A 16868-nucleotide genomic window follows, 5' to 3' on the forward strand; every position below is an offset into this window, starting at 1 on the left:
ATTCATCCAACATGTCCTTCGGGACCTTCTCGACGTGGTTTGCGTCGTCTACATTGACGACATTCTCATCTTTTCACGCACACAGGAAGAACACGACCGCCACGTTTGTCTCGTTCTCGAGCGCCTGCGCACTGCCGGCCTCTTTGCAAATGCAAAGAAATGCGAATTCGACCACGCAGAGGTCGAGTACCTCGGGTTTCTACTCGGTGCTGACGGTGTTCGTATGCACCCACGCAAGCTCGCGCCCGTTGCAGACTGGCCCGCTCCACGGTCCATTCGCGATGTGCAGTCTTTCCTTGGCTTCACAAACTTTTACCGCCGTTTTATTGACGGTTACGCTCGCATTTGCGCCCTGCTCAATGCACTGACACGCAAGCTGGCCCGCGATGCCCCGTTCGTCTTCTCCGATGACACTGCAAACACTTTCGCTACGCTGAAGTGTGCCTTCACGTCCTCTCCGCTCCTTCGCCATTATGACCCCTCCCTTCCGTGCACCCTTGCTACTGACGCTTCGGACTTTGCAATTGCAGGTGTCCTTCACCAGCCGGATCAAGACGGCCTCCTGCACCCTGTCGGGTACTTCTCCCGCAAGCTATCGCCCGCCGAGATCAATTACGAGATCTACGACAAAGAGCTGCTCGCAATTGTCGTGTCATTCCGCAACATGCGTGCATGGTTGATTGGTACGCCCGCACCTGTTTCTGTTGTTTCCGACCACAAGAATCTCGAGTATTTTATGACTTCGAGAGTTCTTAACCGCCGTCAGGCACGGTGGTCGACGTTCCTTTCTGAATTCAATTTCGTTTTGGCCTACGCTCCTGGGATCAAAAATCCTGCGGATGCGCCCTCGAGGTGTGCGGACTTCGCGCCTCGAGAGGGAGATGAGACCCTCCAGGTCAACCGCAAAGTCCTACTGATGCCTCAGCACACACAGGAACTTTTCGACGCTCCGTCCGCCGCAATTCGAGTGGCTGCGTTGACTTCACTCGCAGTCGATAACTCGGACTTTCTCGAGCGCTATAAGGCCGCACTGCGTGAAGATCAAGAATGGCGGACCGCAATCACCCGAAGCGACAAGAACTTCGCGGTGGATGGCTCGCTGGTCTACCACGACGGTCTTCTCTATGTCCCTCGTTCACTACGCGCTGATATTGTCTCGTCACGCCACGACGCCCCCACAGGTGGACACGCAGGTCGTGTGCGTACGCTTGCAAAGCTGCGTGCTGACTTCTCGTGGCCCGGAATGGCGACCTACATTCGCAGCTACGTTCGCACGTGCGACGTCTGCGGTAGGATCAAAACTCCGCGTCACAAGCCCTTCGGGCTGCTCCATCCTCTCGACATCCCCGATCGTCCTTGGAAGGGCATCACAATGGACCACATTGTGAAGCTGCCTTTGTCGCACGGGTACGACTCAATCTGGGTCGTGTGCAATCGCTTAACTCGATACGCACATTTCATTCCCTGCAACGAAGCGGCCAGTGCGAAAGATCTCGCCTGGCTCTTCCTCGACCACATCTTCCGCTATCACGGACTCCCCGACTCTATCATCTCCGACCGCGGCACGACCTTCGTTTCGCAGTTCTGGACGGAGCTCACTCGGCTTCTGCAAGTCGAACTCAAGCACTCAACGGTGTATCACCCTCAGACAGACGGCCTCACCGAGCGCACAAACCAGACACTCGAGAGCTATCTACGTGCGTACGTCTCGTACCAGCAAGACGACTGGGTCGACTACTTGCCACTCGCCGAGTTTGCATTCAACAACCACGTCAACACATCTATGAAACAAACCCCCTTCTATGTCAACTTCGGCTTCCACGCCCGTCTTCTCCCCACGCCTCACCAAGCCCATCCGTGTGCCCGCCGCTGCCGACCTCGCGCTACGTCTCGCCCGCGTTCACGACGAACTCCGCGCGGAGTTACGCAAGGCGCAAGCACACCAAGAACGCTACTACAACCAGCGTGTCTCGGAGGCACCCAAGTTCCAGCGTGACCAACTGGTCTGGCTGCTTCGTCGGAACATCAAGACAACTCGTCTATCCGACAAGCTCGACCACCGTCGACTCGGCCCGTTCCCAGTCGAGCGTATCCTTTCGGACGTCACCTACCAGCTACGCCTTCCCCCATACCTTTCACGCCTACATCCTGTCTTTCACGTCTCGCTTCTCGAACCGTACCATGACCCGTCCGACTTTCACGCTCATGCTTCGCCCATCCCTTTCGGTCTCGCCGACGATACTCACGTACCGCTTACTATACAGACTATCCTCGACGCTCGGAAGGTCAACGTTACAAATACCTCATACGCTGGCATGGCCTTTCCGAAGACGACGATTCTTGGCTCCCACTTACAGACATTCCAACTACTTCCAACGAACTCCTCGATAGATTTCACCGACGCCACCCACGTGCACCTCGTCCTCCTGACTCCGTACTTTATGCTACCACTCGTACTACGTTTGACAAAGTGTCCGATGCGCACTCACCCTCTTCTGCTTCTTCTTCACAGGTCCCATCGTCCGCGCCGCCCTCCGCTTCACCGCCGCTGCCACCGCCCACGTCCTCCCTCGCTTTGCCTGCCACCGCACCCGCGCCCTTCGCTCCACGCCCTGCCGCCGTCCCGCCCGCTCGCCTGCGCGCTCCATTGCCACCTCCTGTTCATGCGAACCCCCGCGTCGAATACGTGCCTCCGGCGCAGACTACGCTCCGTTCTGGACGTGTCTCCCGGCCGCGTCCTCGTCGTGATGCGTGATGCTCGGATGGCTGTTGGCCGGGATCACACTTGCTCCGACGCAGGTCGTACGCCCAGGTTGTGACTGCCTATACGCTAGGAGTCATGCTTGCCAGCGTCGCATAACTCCTTTGAGGAGGAGGTAGTGTAATAGCCACTTGGCATTACCTGCCATGGACTCTTTTAGATTACGTCTTGTCGCGCACTTTTGCCTGTTTCCTTTTTCGTTCTCTGTTCTACTGAACTCCCGACGCCCACCGTCTTGCTCCCAACTGCTCGCACCCTACGCCACCATCATGTACCTCACCGTCGCGTGCCGACTGCGCCCGACGCCCGTAGATACCCGCGCTGTACTTATGCACCCCGGGGCCCACTCGGGGCCCCTCGCCGAACCAACTCCTTCCTTCTGCTCTCACGTCTCACGCTGCGCTTCTCGTCCCTCGTCTGCGCTCTTGGAATCGCCATCGGGCCCTTACAGTCACGCGCTTTCGACGCGCCAGGATGCCTGCTCGGGACCACGAAGGAGTCTGCGAAAGATTGTATCAATCTGCGAAACGATCACCCGCACTTGAGAGCAATGCGGGAGCACACGGGGAGACCACAGCGGCGTGTGTACGAGTTTAGGCGGCGGTGCGGGGTACGGGCGAGTCGGAATGCCCGATCTTGTGTGGCTGAAGCTCACAGCTTCCCGAGCTTGTACCCGGAGCTGATGGGATTTCGTCTCAGCAGGGGACGCAGACCGCACAGGTAGCATGCAGCGTGGTGCGATGGTTCGTGCGGCCGCATTTTTGTGGGCCTGGGACGAGGTACATGGGCGCAATCATCGATCTTCGGTGTGGGTGCCGCCGGCCAGGCACCTGGAATGCAGAAAACGCGCAATTTCAAACCGTCAGTACGCGCTGTAACGCGACGGGACAGTGTTCCGCGGGGTTACGGCAGTATGCATGCAAGCCGAGGCGGCGATACGAGGCGAGGGTGGGGCAGAATGCTCGATTTAAAGTATTTTGCGCATGAAAGTGCTCGAAAATGACATAGATCCTGCAAATACAATCGTCGTGCAGGGCGCGGAAATGGTGCTCGATGCATGCGAAACGGTGCATAGACGTTCTCTGCCGCATTTACGAGCGCTGCAGGAGCATTATTGAGGCGGGAGAGTCAAAACTGGGGTGCATTTGGCCGCCGGCCACAGCATTGTCTGGCGCAAGGGCCGCGAACTCGACCCGTACGCACATGAACACGGTGTTGAGAATGCCCACTGGAAGAGCTCCTGACGTCTGCAGGACGCGGAACATGGAGTGGGATCGGGGACGTGCCCGAGCAGCGGGCTACAGTTGCACAGGCGGGTGCTCTGCGCAAGTCTCACCCTCCGGGCGCCGCAGCGGCGATTTCCGCGCTCGCGCTCGTGTAGCATCCCGACGTACCAGTGCACGCGTCCAGGCCCATGATCTGGGGTGCGAAACACGTGTATTCTCGACGCGAAGGAGCGGGTCGTCCTGTGAGCGCATAGCGGGTGAACAGTGAGCCTCTGCTCGCAGGATGTAGCTGGAGCACATACCATAATCTCTGGCTCGTACGCATCCCGGGCGTAGCGTGCAGGACCAGGATCGTGTTCGCGGACCGAGGCCGATACACTAAGACTGTTCCTTCCCGAGGCGATGTCGTAGCGTACGGGGCGAGGGCCTTGAATACTGCTATTCGTCGTCGGATGCCCAGCTGCTCGCGGACCTCGTACGTTCTGATTCGTGAGATTGCACCCAATACGAGACCCCGGGCGAGCAGAGCATCATGCAAGCGGCGGCGCTGCACGAAGCGGTTTGTCCGCATCCGCTATTGTTGGCCAGGGTCGCATAGGTATCCGAGGTGCGCCCCTCGCTCCATCGCGTCTAAATAGCACGATATCGAGTGCGTCTCGACCATCCTATGAGCGAACTGCGTCGCGAAGACGCACGGCATTGTGTGTGCGCGTCTTGGCTGTCCTGTGAGCGAATCACGAGTCAGCGGCGCGTCCAGAGCCTCGAACACTCGAAATACGTACGACGCTCTATCCGACCGCTCACGGGGAAGGGGCGCACCCCGGACGTAGCGCGGGGCTGCTTGCGCGTACGAGCGGGCCGACGGTGTGTTGACCGCACCGTGTTCTTGTCCGCCGCGCGATGCGCGACCGAGACGTCGAGTTCGTCTCGGTGTTCCCTCCGAGTCGTCACTTGCGACGTGCGCGACAAGCAATCTCGCCGTCGCACAGTCCTCCAAGCGGCGGGGGACGATGCCGACCGTCCCGAGGCACGCCCACGCCAAGTGGCGCGGCGGCAGGGCGCGTTCGCGTGTCGGAATACGCATGTCGGCGCATCTGCGCGTGGAAAACACAAGGAAATGAGCGAAATTGGCGCGGTTTTTTTTGCCCCCAGCGCGCTGGGACTCACGGGGTGCGTGCTCCCTGGTTTGTAGGAGCTGTGCGTCGTGAATTTGAGCGCGTGGGGGGAGGGGGCGGGGCGGGGCGGAGTTGGCGAGTCGGGGGAGTTGGCTGCGGATGGAGTGTTGTGTGTGCGCGGCGGATGCTGTCGTGGGGTGCTGAGGTCGTCGCGCGTGGTAGAGGGCGCTCTGGAGATGTGGTATGTGTGCGAGAGGCGTCGATACGCGCGCTTTGCGGCGTGCTGGTGATGTTTTTGAGCGGGGGCAATCTGAAAAATGGATGTTCTCAGCGCAGGTTTTGTCTGGACGACTTGAGAACTTACATAGCGCGTGAAAGCGTTGTATGTGCCATATAGTGCTGGATTGGAGCGCGCCAACGAGTTGTAGGTGGCGGGAGAGCGGATGGCAGGCCGGGAAAGGGGGCGGCCGAGGAGGAAGCGACATTGCGGTCGAACGATGGCTGCGAGGGCTTCGTACATGCACCCACATCGTTGTCTATGCTATGTCGACCTGCTCTCCGCGTTTCAAAGCGGAGTGTTCAGTATTGCTGCGGCGGGAGATGTTTTCTGACGGCGCCTATGGGGTGTCCTATCACGGCACTGTCAGTGCTACACACGTCGAGACGGGCTGTAAACGTACATAGAGGAGGCACGATGTAGTAGCTAGCCAGCCGCATGAGACGCGCTCGCTCAGGGTGCAAAGGACGGAGGATGACCAAGGGGTTTGGAGCGGTATTCACCGTGCTCCGGGCGAAGGATGTCGACGGCGTCATGTGTGTATTCCGAGCATCTGGGGCGGTCTGCAGCGGGCGTACAGGAATATGTGCGCCGCCGTACGTGCGGATCGCACGTCGTGTCGAATCCTGCCTATCGGACGACGTAGGCAGCATGTCCGCGCCACACCGAGGGCGCACCCTACGGCCTTGAACGAGCACCCGTATGGGCCAGGTCCTGCGCAAACCGACGGGTGAGCAACATCGACCGCGCGCCGGACTCGCTCGACGTTGGGCGGGCGGCTGTCTCAGGCCAATTGCTGGGTGTTCCAGCCGTCGGGAAGCACGCGTACGGCGCCAGCGTCGCCGCCTCCGCCGTGGCCAATTTCCCATCTGTGTCTATGTTGGGCGGGAACCGCGTCCGAGTCAGCGCACACCTCGACGGGCGCGCAGAGAACAGGTTGTCTTCGGGGGGGCTGGTGTATCGCCGCATTCGCATGCTCTGCGGGTCGCTGCTGAGGGTGACGCTCGAGGCTGTGCTCTACCCCGCGGACGAGCAGGGCCCAAGGCTGGGTGCACCCAACGCTCGCCTCCGAGTCGCTTCAAGGCCGTCACGGTGTGTCTCGCATGTTCCCCCCAGGCCCGGGCCCCAGCGCTTCGCGCCGGGCATGATGTGCGGGGACGGCGGACGGCGGACGGCGGACGGTGGACGGCGGACGGCGTGCATCGCCCTAGACGAGCGGCGGGGACGGTCGCACACACAACTCGGCGTGTACGCAAGACATCGTGCACACGACGCTGTACGCTGTCGCCAGCGTATCTTCCGGGCTCCTGGACGCGCGGACGCGTCGGCGCGCACACCCACGACGCTCGCACGGCGGGGCACCCGACACCGCGCGGGACGCAAACAGACTCCCCAAAGCCCCGGGGCATTCGCGCCTCGTTTCGTGTGTGCGGAGGGACAGGTCCGCGGGGCGGCGTCTGTGCTCGGCTCGCCGTGCCCCGCGCGGGACGCCCGCGACATGCAAACAAGACGAAAACAAAGATTGGTGCACGGGCGGGTATATATTGCAGGGCACGACAGGCTGGGGGCTGCACCCGGCCTCCCGTGCTTTCCTCTTTCCTCTTTGCTTTCTGCTCTGCTCTGCGCTTCCTACTCCCTCTCGCGTCGCGGTGCACGTCCGAGTCGTGCGTGTACGCCGGCACCGCTGTCCGCGCTGCTGTTAGTGTCCGATGCGGCCACTCGTGGCACAGAGCACAGCGCATGGTGCGGCGCGCTGTGGCTCGACTCGACGGAGGTGCGTATGTCCGTCCGCCGCTGCACCCGTTCCCCGCGCTGATAGACACCAGGTACGCAGGCGTGCATGACCGCACTCACCTGCGAGTGCCGAGCGTGACGGCGTGAGCACCGAGCGCGCGGCGGGCCGTTCGCACACGTTCGCCGGGAGTGTTGTCGACCTCGGCGCGATGCTGGAGGTGCGGGAGAGCGGACGAGTATCTGTGATACGTAGACGCCCGTCAGTAGACGTAGTGCGAGGCTCCCGCATGTATTACCATACCTTGCGTGATGGGATTTGAGGCGCGAGCGCCGTGCGGTGTCAATTTGACATCGATTTTCGTGGTAAACCTCAGCGTGATGGCGGCATATGTCGCATAGGTACCCTTTGCTGGCGAGTGCGAGGAGGCGAATGACATCATGCGTTGAGGGGTTGCATCGGGATGCTGAAGTGCGCCCGCGGTGAGTGTTTTCGGCCTCCGTGCGACGTTCCCGGCGATGCTGGAGGTGCGAGGATTGCTGCACTTAAATAGACGCCCATCAGCAAACATAAATACGAGGCTTAAGCACGTAAAACTGTACCTGCCGCGTTGAAACCTGTTGTACACAGTATGTTGACGGCGCGAGCACCACGCAGTACCCATTTCACGTCGAATGTCGCAAAAAAAACCGAGCGGGCCGGCAGTATTTGTCGAGGAAGTACCCGTTGCCGGCGAGTGCGGGGGAAACGAAAGACATCACGCTGCCGTGCGAGCACGGCCAGAGTATATGACAGCAAGGACGAAGCGAATCTGCGCACTCATCGAGGAGAAATGGACGATTCGATGGTCGAGAGTATGCGCCCGCAAAACAGCAGGGGCAGCGCGGGAAACGACGGGGAACGTACCTGAAGCCCCCTCTGGACGTTTCTCGTGTATAGAGGCCGGGCGAGCGATGCACAGGCAAAGGGTTAGAGGGGAAACGGCGGTTTGCAGCAGCGGGACTCGCGGGTGCGGGGGGAAAAGAGAGAGGCAGGTGTGCGCAGACTGGCCAAAGTTGTTTGGGCGAGCACAGGTGGAACGAACAAAGACAGCGGCGGGGAGCGACAAAGGGCGAGAGAGCGAGAAGGCGGGCGAGAGAGCGAGAAGGCGGATCGAGCGAGTCTTGGACAGGGCGGCGACAGGACTCGAGCAGGCATGACGCGAGTGAAGCAAGGGCGAGAGAGCGAGGAGAGGCCACTGAGCCAGTGCTGAGGCAGGCTGAACCTTAATTCACGCGGCACTCCGAGAAGAGCGGAGAATGTGGCGTGGGCGCCTGCACGTCCCAAAATAAACAAAGTCGCTCAGAGGGGATGTCCAGCCTCGCAGGCCCAAGCTCGCATGCGTACTCTTCCTTCTCCGTGCGCCCCCAGCAGCCTCCAGTGATCTCCACGAAGCTCAGGCGTGTCGTTGATGTCGAGTCTACGCCCCTGAGCGCGGTCACCGCCCCACCCACCCCCATCGCCCGGGCCCAGTCGATCGCGGAGACGGAGGGACGGGGGGAGAGCCTGGACCGACAGGTCAACGGGCATGCGCAGCGTGCGGACGATCGTGCTGGCAATGGAGACAGGAGGCGGCCGCAGGACGTGAAGGCGAGCATCAGCCCGGACCTGGATGCGGTGCGCGCCCGGGCGACTGCATGGAGTCGAAAACAAGGCAGGACGATCGAGGAGGAGACTGCGATGGTGCAGACTGCCCTTAGGTGAGCTACAGGGGATACTGAGTTGTGTGTTCGCTCGCTGACATGGTTCGTGTAGGTTTGCGTCGAGATTGGCTGCAGACCAGCGTGCAGCACTTGCCCCAGACACAGACACTCCGTTCGCCGACCAAGTGGATGTGGTAACCAGGCTGCTTCCGTATCATGCTTTCCAGCAGCCTAGGGAGGATCTGGACGCGGTCCTACAATCCGGGAGCATATACCCCTCACGCAAGGGAAAGCGCAAGGCGACCGAAGAAGATTTGCTTCGCGAAGAGATTGCAGGTATGATGCTCTATTCCCTTTCAACCTCCCCGGTAGCTTATGCCTCCTCATTCAGATACTAAATTCGCGTTGGACTGCTGGAAGAGGCGGCGGGCTCTTGAGAAGTGTTTCAGAAAAGCGAGGATAGAGGAGGGCAAGGTACGTAATTCTGCGTTTCCTCGGAGATGACATAGTCTAAATGTCAGCTTCTCAGCGAGCTTCACCTGCCGATCAAGGATACATTCTGGCACAAGCCGTATTGGAGGTTGAGCATGCGGACACGACCACTCTGCAACAGGAGCTACGCTCGGCGCGACAGGAACTGGACAAACTCGAACGAGAGAAACGGCTTACCACCCCACCTCCGCCGGTGCCCACACCCGCTGCTGCCGCTTCGCGACCTACAATGAGTGTTCGAACGGCCAACTACTACAACCCCTCTGCCACGTCCACGCCATCCCAGACGCCTACCACCGCCACTTTCATGCCGCCGTACCGGCCGTACTCGTACTCGTACTCGCAATATCCCACCACGCAGTACACCTACAACCCGCATGCATATGGCGTGACACATTACGGGAGCGCCGCCTCCTACGGTGCTACCACTTCCACGCCCACGACCCCTGCCTACTCGCTTCCGGCCAGCGCGACGACAATGACACCAACATCCACCGCCTCGGCACTGGTGCAGCAGGCGCAAGCACACCCAGCCTCCGCGAGCAACACGGCAGTTCCCGTTCAGCTTCCCGTCACCTCCCTGAACGCATTGAGCACCCTGGGGATCGTCCCTATTGCTGCTGCGTCGGTGCCGTTGGCAGGCCCGCAGCCCCCCGCGGTGATCAAGTCCACAAACGGGAGCACGCTGAACTTGGAGATCAACCTGTTGCTCCTGCAGTCTGCGCAGATGAGCGGCCTTGCGTTAATCCTAAACACTCTTACGTCAAGAGGCGCGAACGTGGACGGCTCGACGGCCGGGAGTGGGATCTCTGCTGCTCCGAGCCAACCCGCGTCTTACGCAAACGGAGGTGTTGGGACGGCGGCAGCCGCAGGCACCGCGAGTTCCGCCGCTGCTGCGGGAAGTGCCGCCTCCGCGAGTAACGCCGCGTCCTCCGCGAGCGGAATTCCTGCGTCTGTGCCTCCCGCCGCGGTCCAGTCAGCGGCGCCGAACGCTGCTTCGCCGCCTTCTGCGGCACCCTCCGGCCCCGCATCCTCTGCTTTGACGTCGCCCTCCCCTTCTGCTTCTGCGGGCACTCCCCAGACATGACCCATTGTACTGAAGAGAAAAGTCGAAGACACACGGGATATGGACGGACGATCAGGGGGCGCGGGACATGTCGCGCGGAGGGATATCGCGACTCGCGACTCGTGTGTGTATCGTTATTCGTGTAGCAGTACCAGTAGAACAGCAGCGCCGCCGAAAAGGCAAAGCTTGTAAGAATGGAACGCGGTCCCACATGCGTCGTTGACGGCCACGCTGGCAGAAAAATGAGGGCGATGATTTCGCGTGCGATGTGTTCGTGGACAACTTCCCTTTTCGGCGGAGCGTGTCGAATCTTGAGCAGATCTTTCGTGGTGGCGGCGGGCGTGCGCGACAGCGATGACGTCACGCGTTGAGCGGCGTGCGTGCGCGTCAGAGTGCAGCGAGTGGCCGTTGACAATGCTGGACTCTGGCTCTATGAGAGAAGACAGAGGGGACAGGGGGTGCTCATAGGGTGCATACAGGGAGGCCGCAGGGACTTCGCGCGAGGATGAACAGCGGGCGCCTACGGACTCGGACTTGTCTCTCGACCACGCCCTCGCGTTTCCCGCACTCGTGTCCTTGCTCCCACTCTCCAAGTCCGCGCTCGACGGTGTCCTACTATGTACAAGTGCTCGCTCGCTATGTATCTACCGGCTCTGGGGACTCGTGCATCTCCCTGCTCCGCCTCGCCCACGCCGTCTCTGCTCTGTCCCGCGGAGCCCTTCGCCCGCTCGTGCTCTGGTGACTACTCTCCGTGCTTCTCTTGCTCTGGCGACGACTCTTTGCACTATCACGATGTCTTAGTATCTGTGGCCCGCGCTCTCTGCAAAGTCGACGCACTTACTCTGGATCCGCCTGCGAGACCGACTGTATGCGCGCTGTCTCTGTCCTCTTGCGCCCTGCTTGTCTCGCGCCACCTCGTCGCCGCTCTGGTACGTACGCTCGCGCGATCCGCATCCGCGCTCGACTTCGAACGAGGGAACGCAGCCCACCGCGGCGCGCGAGACCGATGTGGCGCATAGGCGCCGACCGCCCTCTCCAAGCGGCGGCGGTACCTGGCCCATCTTGTAGGTCCACCGCGGTACCGCATTGACAAGCATCGGCCGCCGTCCCACAGCGCCGCCGCCAGCCTCCTTGTTCTTGCGCGGGCTCTAGCCGCCGGCGAGCAACCTGCAAGCCTCGGTAAGTAGTACTCGATGGATGCAAGCGATACATGTACTCACCTTCGTTCTAGACAGCCTCCCAGCTGGATTCAACGCTGCTGGGCGGCCGGCGGCGCAGACGGGTGCTTCGGGCACGCCTGCGTTGTCGCTGTGGCGGCCCGCGGCCCGCGATGACCGTGCACCGGAAGCCTCGTCCCCGACGCCTTGATGGCCGCCGGCCAAGTGCCTGTCGGTAAGCCTTGCATGTGTCGCCAGCAGCGGAAGGTACTTACCAGCGATGCTCGAAAGCTGCCGCACACGGCCGCGAGAGCATCGAGGGCTCCGTTCGCGCATGCGGAGAGTCGTTCCGCGCGGATGCCGACACCTCATGAAGCAGCGCCCATTCCGCCGAGGCGCCGGCGCATTCGTGTTCGATGACGGGAGGCTTGTGCCTTGGCGTGCGAGATTGTATCGTGTGTGCGCGACGTTTCGGTGGCCGCCGGCCTGGAAGGTTACGGTAAGTCTCGCAAATATCCCGCTCGAACAGTGTGCTCACCTTCGATGGTACCGCCGCGCGCACGCCCTCGACCTGCTGAGCTCCCATTTCGCGCATCTGCCCTGTACCGCGGTGCACGGCCGCCGGCCTCGTGGTAGTCGGCGCGAAGACGCCAGCATCGAGGCGTCGCGGCGTCAGGTGCGTGTCCTCTGGCGGCATGCGTAAAGCGGTTACGAGCGTCGAGGAGGGTGCTGCGGTACGTGTGGGAGGAAGGCAATCCAAGCTGTCCATCCATTCGGAAAGCCGGGGCCCCAGGTACCGATCAGGTACAGGCGGTAGGTTCCGTGCGCGTACCACTGGATGAGCACAAGACTGGCGAGCTGGCTGAGGAAAGGGACACGGAGGACGAAGAGGAGAACGCGCCCGAGCACGCGGAGAGCAAGGATAACATGGGAGAGGGCCTGTGCACCGAGGCGGTGCACGTCGTGTGAGTTGTACGGCATCTTGTTTGTCGTCGCCGGGGTCGTCGGGTGCAGAGGGTGGAGGGGGTAAAATGGTGGTGGTGGGGAGGAAGAGAAAGTGAACTGCAGCTGGAGCCGGATGGGCCCTGCGCTCTGCCTGTACGGCTGGCAGGTAAGCCTGCGTTCCTTCGACTGCCCGCTCGCGTTCTGACCTGCGTGCACTCCAGACTCCGTCTGCCCTGTCAGGAGGCTCGTTAGGGACGGCATGTATGCACTTGTACCTGAGTCCCCGACATGCCCCAGCACAACACTTCCCCCCGACCACACACCATCCCCCATCGCACGGATCACCCCCTTCTCCACTTCCCTACATCCCAGCAATACTCCGGGGCGACTACATCGCTTGTGTGGCCACAGCGATGTCTCGATAGGCCCTCATTCCAAGGAGCGAGTGGCCCATCCCCCGCCAGGAACACCTTCCCCACTCGATGCGCCGCAATACGAAGCCCTCGCAGTGCTCAAAACACGTCGAAACAAGCCGTCGACTCGTCCCCCACTCGTACTTCACGCCGCGCGCCCGTACGACCTCTCGACGCGCCCTCGAAGACCCTCCACGCGCCGATACATGTGTGCGCGAAGTCGCGCATAAGGTACGTCCCTGCCCTCGACGACGCTCGCAAACACGATTCCTGACATGCTATACACTCCCCAGACGTGCCCGCCACCCTTCGTCGCCGCCACGGCCACGAGTCCTCCTGGCGTGGGGCCATCTACATTCCGACATCTCCGGCCCCGCTATCGAAGCCCCACGCGCGCCGACGCGTTCCGCGCCCATCCGACTTGTTTCCTCGCGCCCTGGAGGCCCTGGCCGGAGGCGTCGAGGTGCTCCGCGACGCACACGCGTACGAGTGCGATCGCGGCCGTGCAAGGCGGCGGGAGGCCCGGTTCGCGACGTCCGATGCATGCGGCGGATTCGCTGCCTTCTGCCAAGGTTTGAGTGTGAGGAGAAGGGATCTGCGTCGAGGTAAGTTTCCGGATGTTCTTGCGACGAGCGGATGCGGACTTACCATTCGTGGATGTGTGCAGCTTCGCGAGGGCGGCCAGGCACTGTCGAGGCGTGAGGACGAGCACTGCGGGTAGAGACGTGAGCACGAGGCGAGGGTGAGACATGGGAGACGAACCTGATTGGTGTCAACGAGGTACGCAGCTCGCTCGTATCGCCGCCGCCGCGAGTCTCGATATCCACGACCAGCTTCCCATCCGAGTAGACCGGCCTTCTCGATGCGCAAAGGAAGCCTTTCGTACACGACTCGGGACGCTGGTGTATTGTGTGCCACCGCAGTCTTCTCGTACGAGGACGGATGCGTGTGCGGGAGCGCTCTGCAGCTTCGCGAGATCTGCGAAATTGATGTGAGTTCTGGATCCTCGTGGCTCACGGGCACCAGCACGAACTTACCAATGTCTTGCAGATTCCCGAGAGTAAACATCATTGGGCGAGGTCGAAACACAGGCGCTGTGGGAGCCTGGTGAGCACAAATCAATGCGAAGATGATTGGGACCCTACCTCAATAGTATCGACGTGTGTGTCTCGTTCGCATGCCCGCTATTGCACGAACCGAGTCCCTGCCACAGGCTGCCGGTCCCGCAAGCATCGAGGGGTCGTCTCTGCGCGGTCTTTCCGCACCTGCGACGTGGGCGCGGACGGGCCTTCACGGCGACATTCAGGCTCGAGAGACAGCGGATCGCAAGCCTACAGAAGGGGTTATGAGCACGAGTCGGGGCGGGACGTGAGCTGTGGACTTGCCTGGTGTCGACGCGGTACGTCGCCTCGCGTCTCCGCCGCCGTGCGAGTCTCATCTCGTGTTCTCGTCGATTCGTCGTCTCCGAGGGCTTGTCCGCTGCGTGCCGAGGCAGGCTTCTATCCGCGACTCGGGGCGCCGGTGCTCGCTGCGGTCTTGTCGCATGGGAGCTGTGTGCGCGCGTGGAAGGGCGAGATTGGGTCTCCTGGGACGCCTCCGCCAGTCCGGTGTGTCGGCCGCGTGAGGGACGTCCATGCACCGACCTGGGAGCTTGTGGTGAGTTTGTAGTTGAACCTGCGCACGAGCACGGCATGGGCCTAGACTTACCTATGTCTACTGGATGAATCTGGAGAGTGGGAAGCGGGCGCTGGCGAGGGATGGTGAATACGAGTCGAAGGCGGATAGATCACGAGCTTACCTCCATAATGTCGACGGGTACGTCTCGTTCACATGGCGGCTAGCGCACGTTCTAACTCCCGGATACTCCCGCCAGCGTCGGCGATCGTTTCGAACGATCATTCCGCGACTCGAGCTGGCTCGCGTGGCATCCTCTGCGGCGTCGAGTCGCCATTCCTGCGATCCCGACACGATGGAATGGCCTTGACATACGCTCCCGCCCTTGTCGTCCCATCACAGCTCTCGCCCACCGCGCGACGAAAGTACGGCACTGTGGGAGCATGTCCCAGGACGTCGAAACAGCCTTCACAGCGTCCCGGCAGGCTCTGTGTCAATATCCGGGCACACGAGACGCCAGAGGACGTGCATCTGGAGGTCCAAATCAGCAAAACCACCCTCCAAATACTCGAAATGAACGTGTACTGACCTTCTCGCGTGCGCGAAGTGCAACAGGCGTGACCACGCGGCGTTTGAGCCAGGACGAGCAGTGTTTACGGGTACGTTGGCATTGCTATATGAGCTCCACGGCGTGGTCTGACACTTTCGTCAGTATAGAGTCCATCGCGCGGGTCGAGACGACTCGCGAGGCGTCTCCCACGTACCGCAAGCGCTATCGACGTGCCACCAGTGTGCCTGCGAGTCCCGGGCGCGGTGCGAGAGTGTTCGCGTGCACTCCACAGGCATTATATGCCGTTTGATGTGGGCCACAGAGAGGGAGTCCCTGTCGGGCGTCGTACACAAGCGAGATCGCGTTCCCGTGAGCGTATGCGCGTGGCGCCTTTCCTGAACAATCCCACGAGATCAGCACAGGATCTTCAGTATGTAGACGAAAGTTACCTGTAGCTGCCAGGGACAGCATGAGGTTGCCTGCTGGAGGTTTCGACTGGAGACCCGAGCACAAGAGCGGACTTGGGGGAGGGAGAGGACTTGGTGAGTACGTTCACGGAGTGGTTTGCTGCAGATGGCTGATGTGGACGAGGATTCACAAGATCAAGCAAGTGGGGGAGTTGGGTAGATAAGCAGGGGCGGCGGACGGACAAGGGAGGCGGGCATGGTGAGCGAGGAGAGCAAGAGTGCGCCAGCAGTGACTAGTGACTGCGAGTCGTCGAAGAGAGCGCGAGAGCAGAGGAAAGCAGAGAGAGCCGCCTGCGAGAACGGGTCGATGCGCGCCTATCGTGCCCCACGTGACACTAGATCGTGCTCTAGCGGCCCTCGCTCACGTCCGCCTGCTCCTCCCCCAAAGTCGGTCAATCCGTCGACGGGCAATGAACGCATGTGAGCCCTGTGTTCGACTTCCTGCTTGTTTTCTGACCTGACTCCCAGGAGGCTTGTTAGGGATGGCATGTACGCGCTCGTACCTCGCACACCGCTCTGGGCGACACACAGCGGCCCTCGGTCGTCCAGTCTGCTGCTAGGAGATTCTATCTACGGACTCCGGAATTCCATGGCCGATTCTGGGCTCGTTTTCGCTCTCTTCCTTGCCCATCTTGCTCGCCCTTGGACGGGGACTCAATCTAGGGACTCTTGGCCATCTGCGAGCATCCCAATGCCGTCTTGCGCACTGTGGACCGCTCAGCTACCAGGCAAACACCTAGGCGACACACAGCGACTCTCAGCACACCATGAAACATCTCTCTACGCTGGGGAGCGTCGTAATCTTGCTCAAGACGACTCCCTTCAAAGGAGACTCCCCTCAGCCGCCCTCATGCGCGAATCCAGCCCTGTATCGCGCTCTGTACTCCTAGAACTCCCTCAGACTGCTTTTGCGACTCTCAGCGACCTCCATCGTCCAGACGACACCGCCTAGGACGTTCCTGCAGCCCTCGCTGGCCCGGTGGTGCTCCTCGGCCCTCACCTCATCGCTCACCACCCCCACACCCTCCAGGCTACTCACCCTCGCCCTGGACGACACCCTGGACGTTTCAAGCGCGCTATAAACACCCTCAAAGCGCGGGAAATCGCGCCATCTCCCCGCCGACTCCCTCACCCCCATAGGCGCCCAACCGCCGCCCTCTTGGACAGCTCCTCCACGGGTGCGTTTGCGGCCGAGCCACTAATATAACATGCGATGCTGACCTCCATGGAAGTCCAGAAATGCGGTTCTCAGGCCCGGACACGCATGCCTGTCGCGCGGGACGCGGTGATGTGGCCCCGGGAAGCCCAACGGGCTTTCCGAACCTCTGTGAAATCGCCACAGATCGAGAGAGGGCGGCTGGCTCTCTCAAG

General features: G+C 61.4%; 4 protein-coding genes across 4 annotated transcripts; 2 read left to right on the forward strand and 2 right to left on the reverse strand.

Moving 5' to 3' along the window:
- Nucleotides 1–736: 736 nt before the first annotated feature.
- TRAVEDRAFT_86289 (uncharacterized protein) lies at nt 737–1315 on the forward strand (the record flags this gene model as incomplete). The annotated part of the gene is made up of 1 exon (XM_008035835.1): nt 737–1315. A coding segment is annotated over one exon (579 nt), but the record flags the coding sequence as incomplete, so codon positions are not given.
- Nucleotides 1316–8461: 7146 nt separating this feature from the next.
- TRAVEDRAFT_113963 (uncharacterized protein) lies at nt 8462–10372 on the forward strand (the record flags this gene model as incomplete). Its single annotated transcript, XM_008035836.1, has 4 exons — nt 8462–8850; nt 8906–9129; nt 9185–9267; nt 9323–10372. 4 exons carry the CDS (start codon nt 8462–8464, stop codon nt 10370–10372), a joined length of 1746 nt encoding a protein of 581 aa, XP_008034027.1.
- Nucleotides 10373–11416: 1044 nt separating this feature from the next.
- Nucleotides 11417–11873, reverse strand: TRAVEDRAFT_26191 (uncharacterized protein; the record flags this gene model as incomplete). Its single annotated transcript, XM_008035315.1, has 3 exons — nt 11784–11873; nt 11572–11714; nt 11417–11518 (listed from the first exon to the last, which is right to left on the reverse strand). Coding segments are annotated over exons 1-2 (175 nt in total), but the record flags the coding sequence as incomplete, so codon positions are not given.
- A 1747-nt stretch (nt 11874–13620) lies between these two features.
- On the reverse strand, nt 13621–14485 carry TRAVEDRAFT_26192 (uncharacterized protein). Its single transcript, XM_008035316.1, has 4 exons — nt 14080–14485; nt 13917–14026; nt 13716–13857; nt 13621–13646 (listed from the first exon to the last, which is right to left on the reverse strand). The coding sequence occupies exons 2-4, from the start codon at nt 13935–13937 to the stop codon at nt 13639–13641; spliced, it is 171 nt and encodes a 56-aa protein (XP_008033507.1). The 5' UTR covers nt 13938–14026; nt 14080–14485; the 3' UTR covers nt 13621–13638.
- Nucleotides 14486–16868: the final 2383 nt, after the last annotated feature.

The sequence above is a fragment of the Trametes versicolor genome (genome assembly GCF_000271585.1).
Source record: "Trametes versicolor FP-101664 SS1 unplaced genomic scaffold TRAVEscaffold_2, whole genome shotgun sequence".
NCBI lineage: Eukaryota > Fungi > Basidiomycota > Agaricomycetes > Polyporales > Polyporaceae > Trametes > Trametes versicolor.

Bases quoted from the DNA above. Each gene is read 5' to 3' on its own strand.
- TRAVEDRAFT_26192 (XM_008035316.1), bottom strand. From the start codon at position 13,937: ATGATGTTTACTCTCGGGAAT. The intron at 13,858-13,916 runs CTGCAAGACATT...TCCAGAACTCAC, and splicing joins TGATGTTTACTCTCGGGAAT to ATCAATTTCGCAGATCTCGC.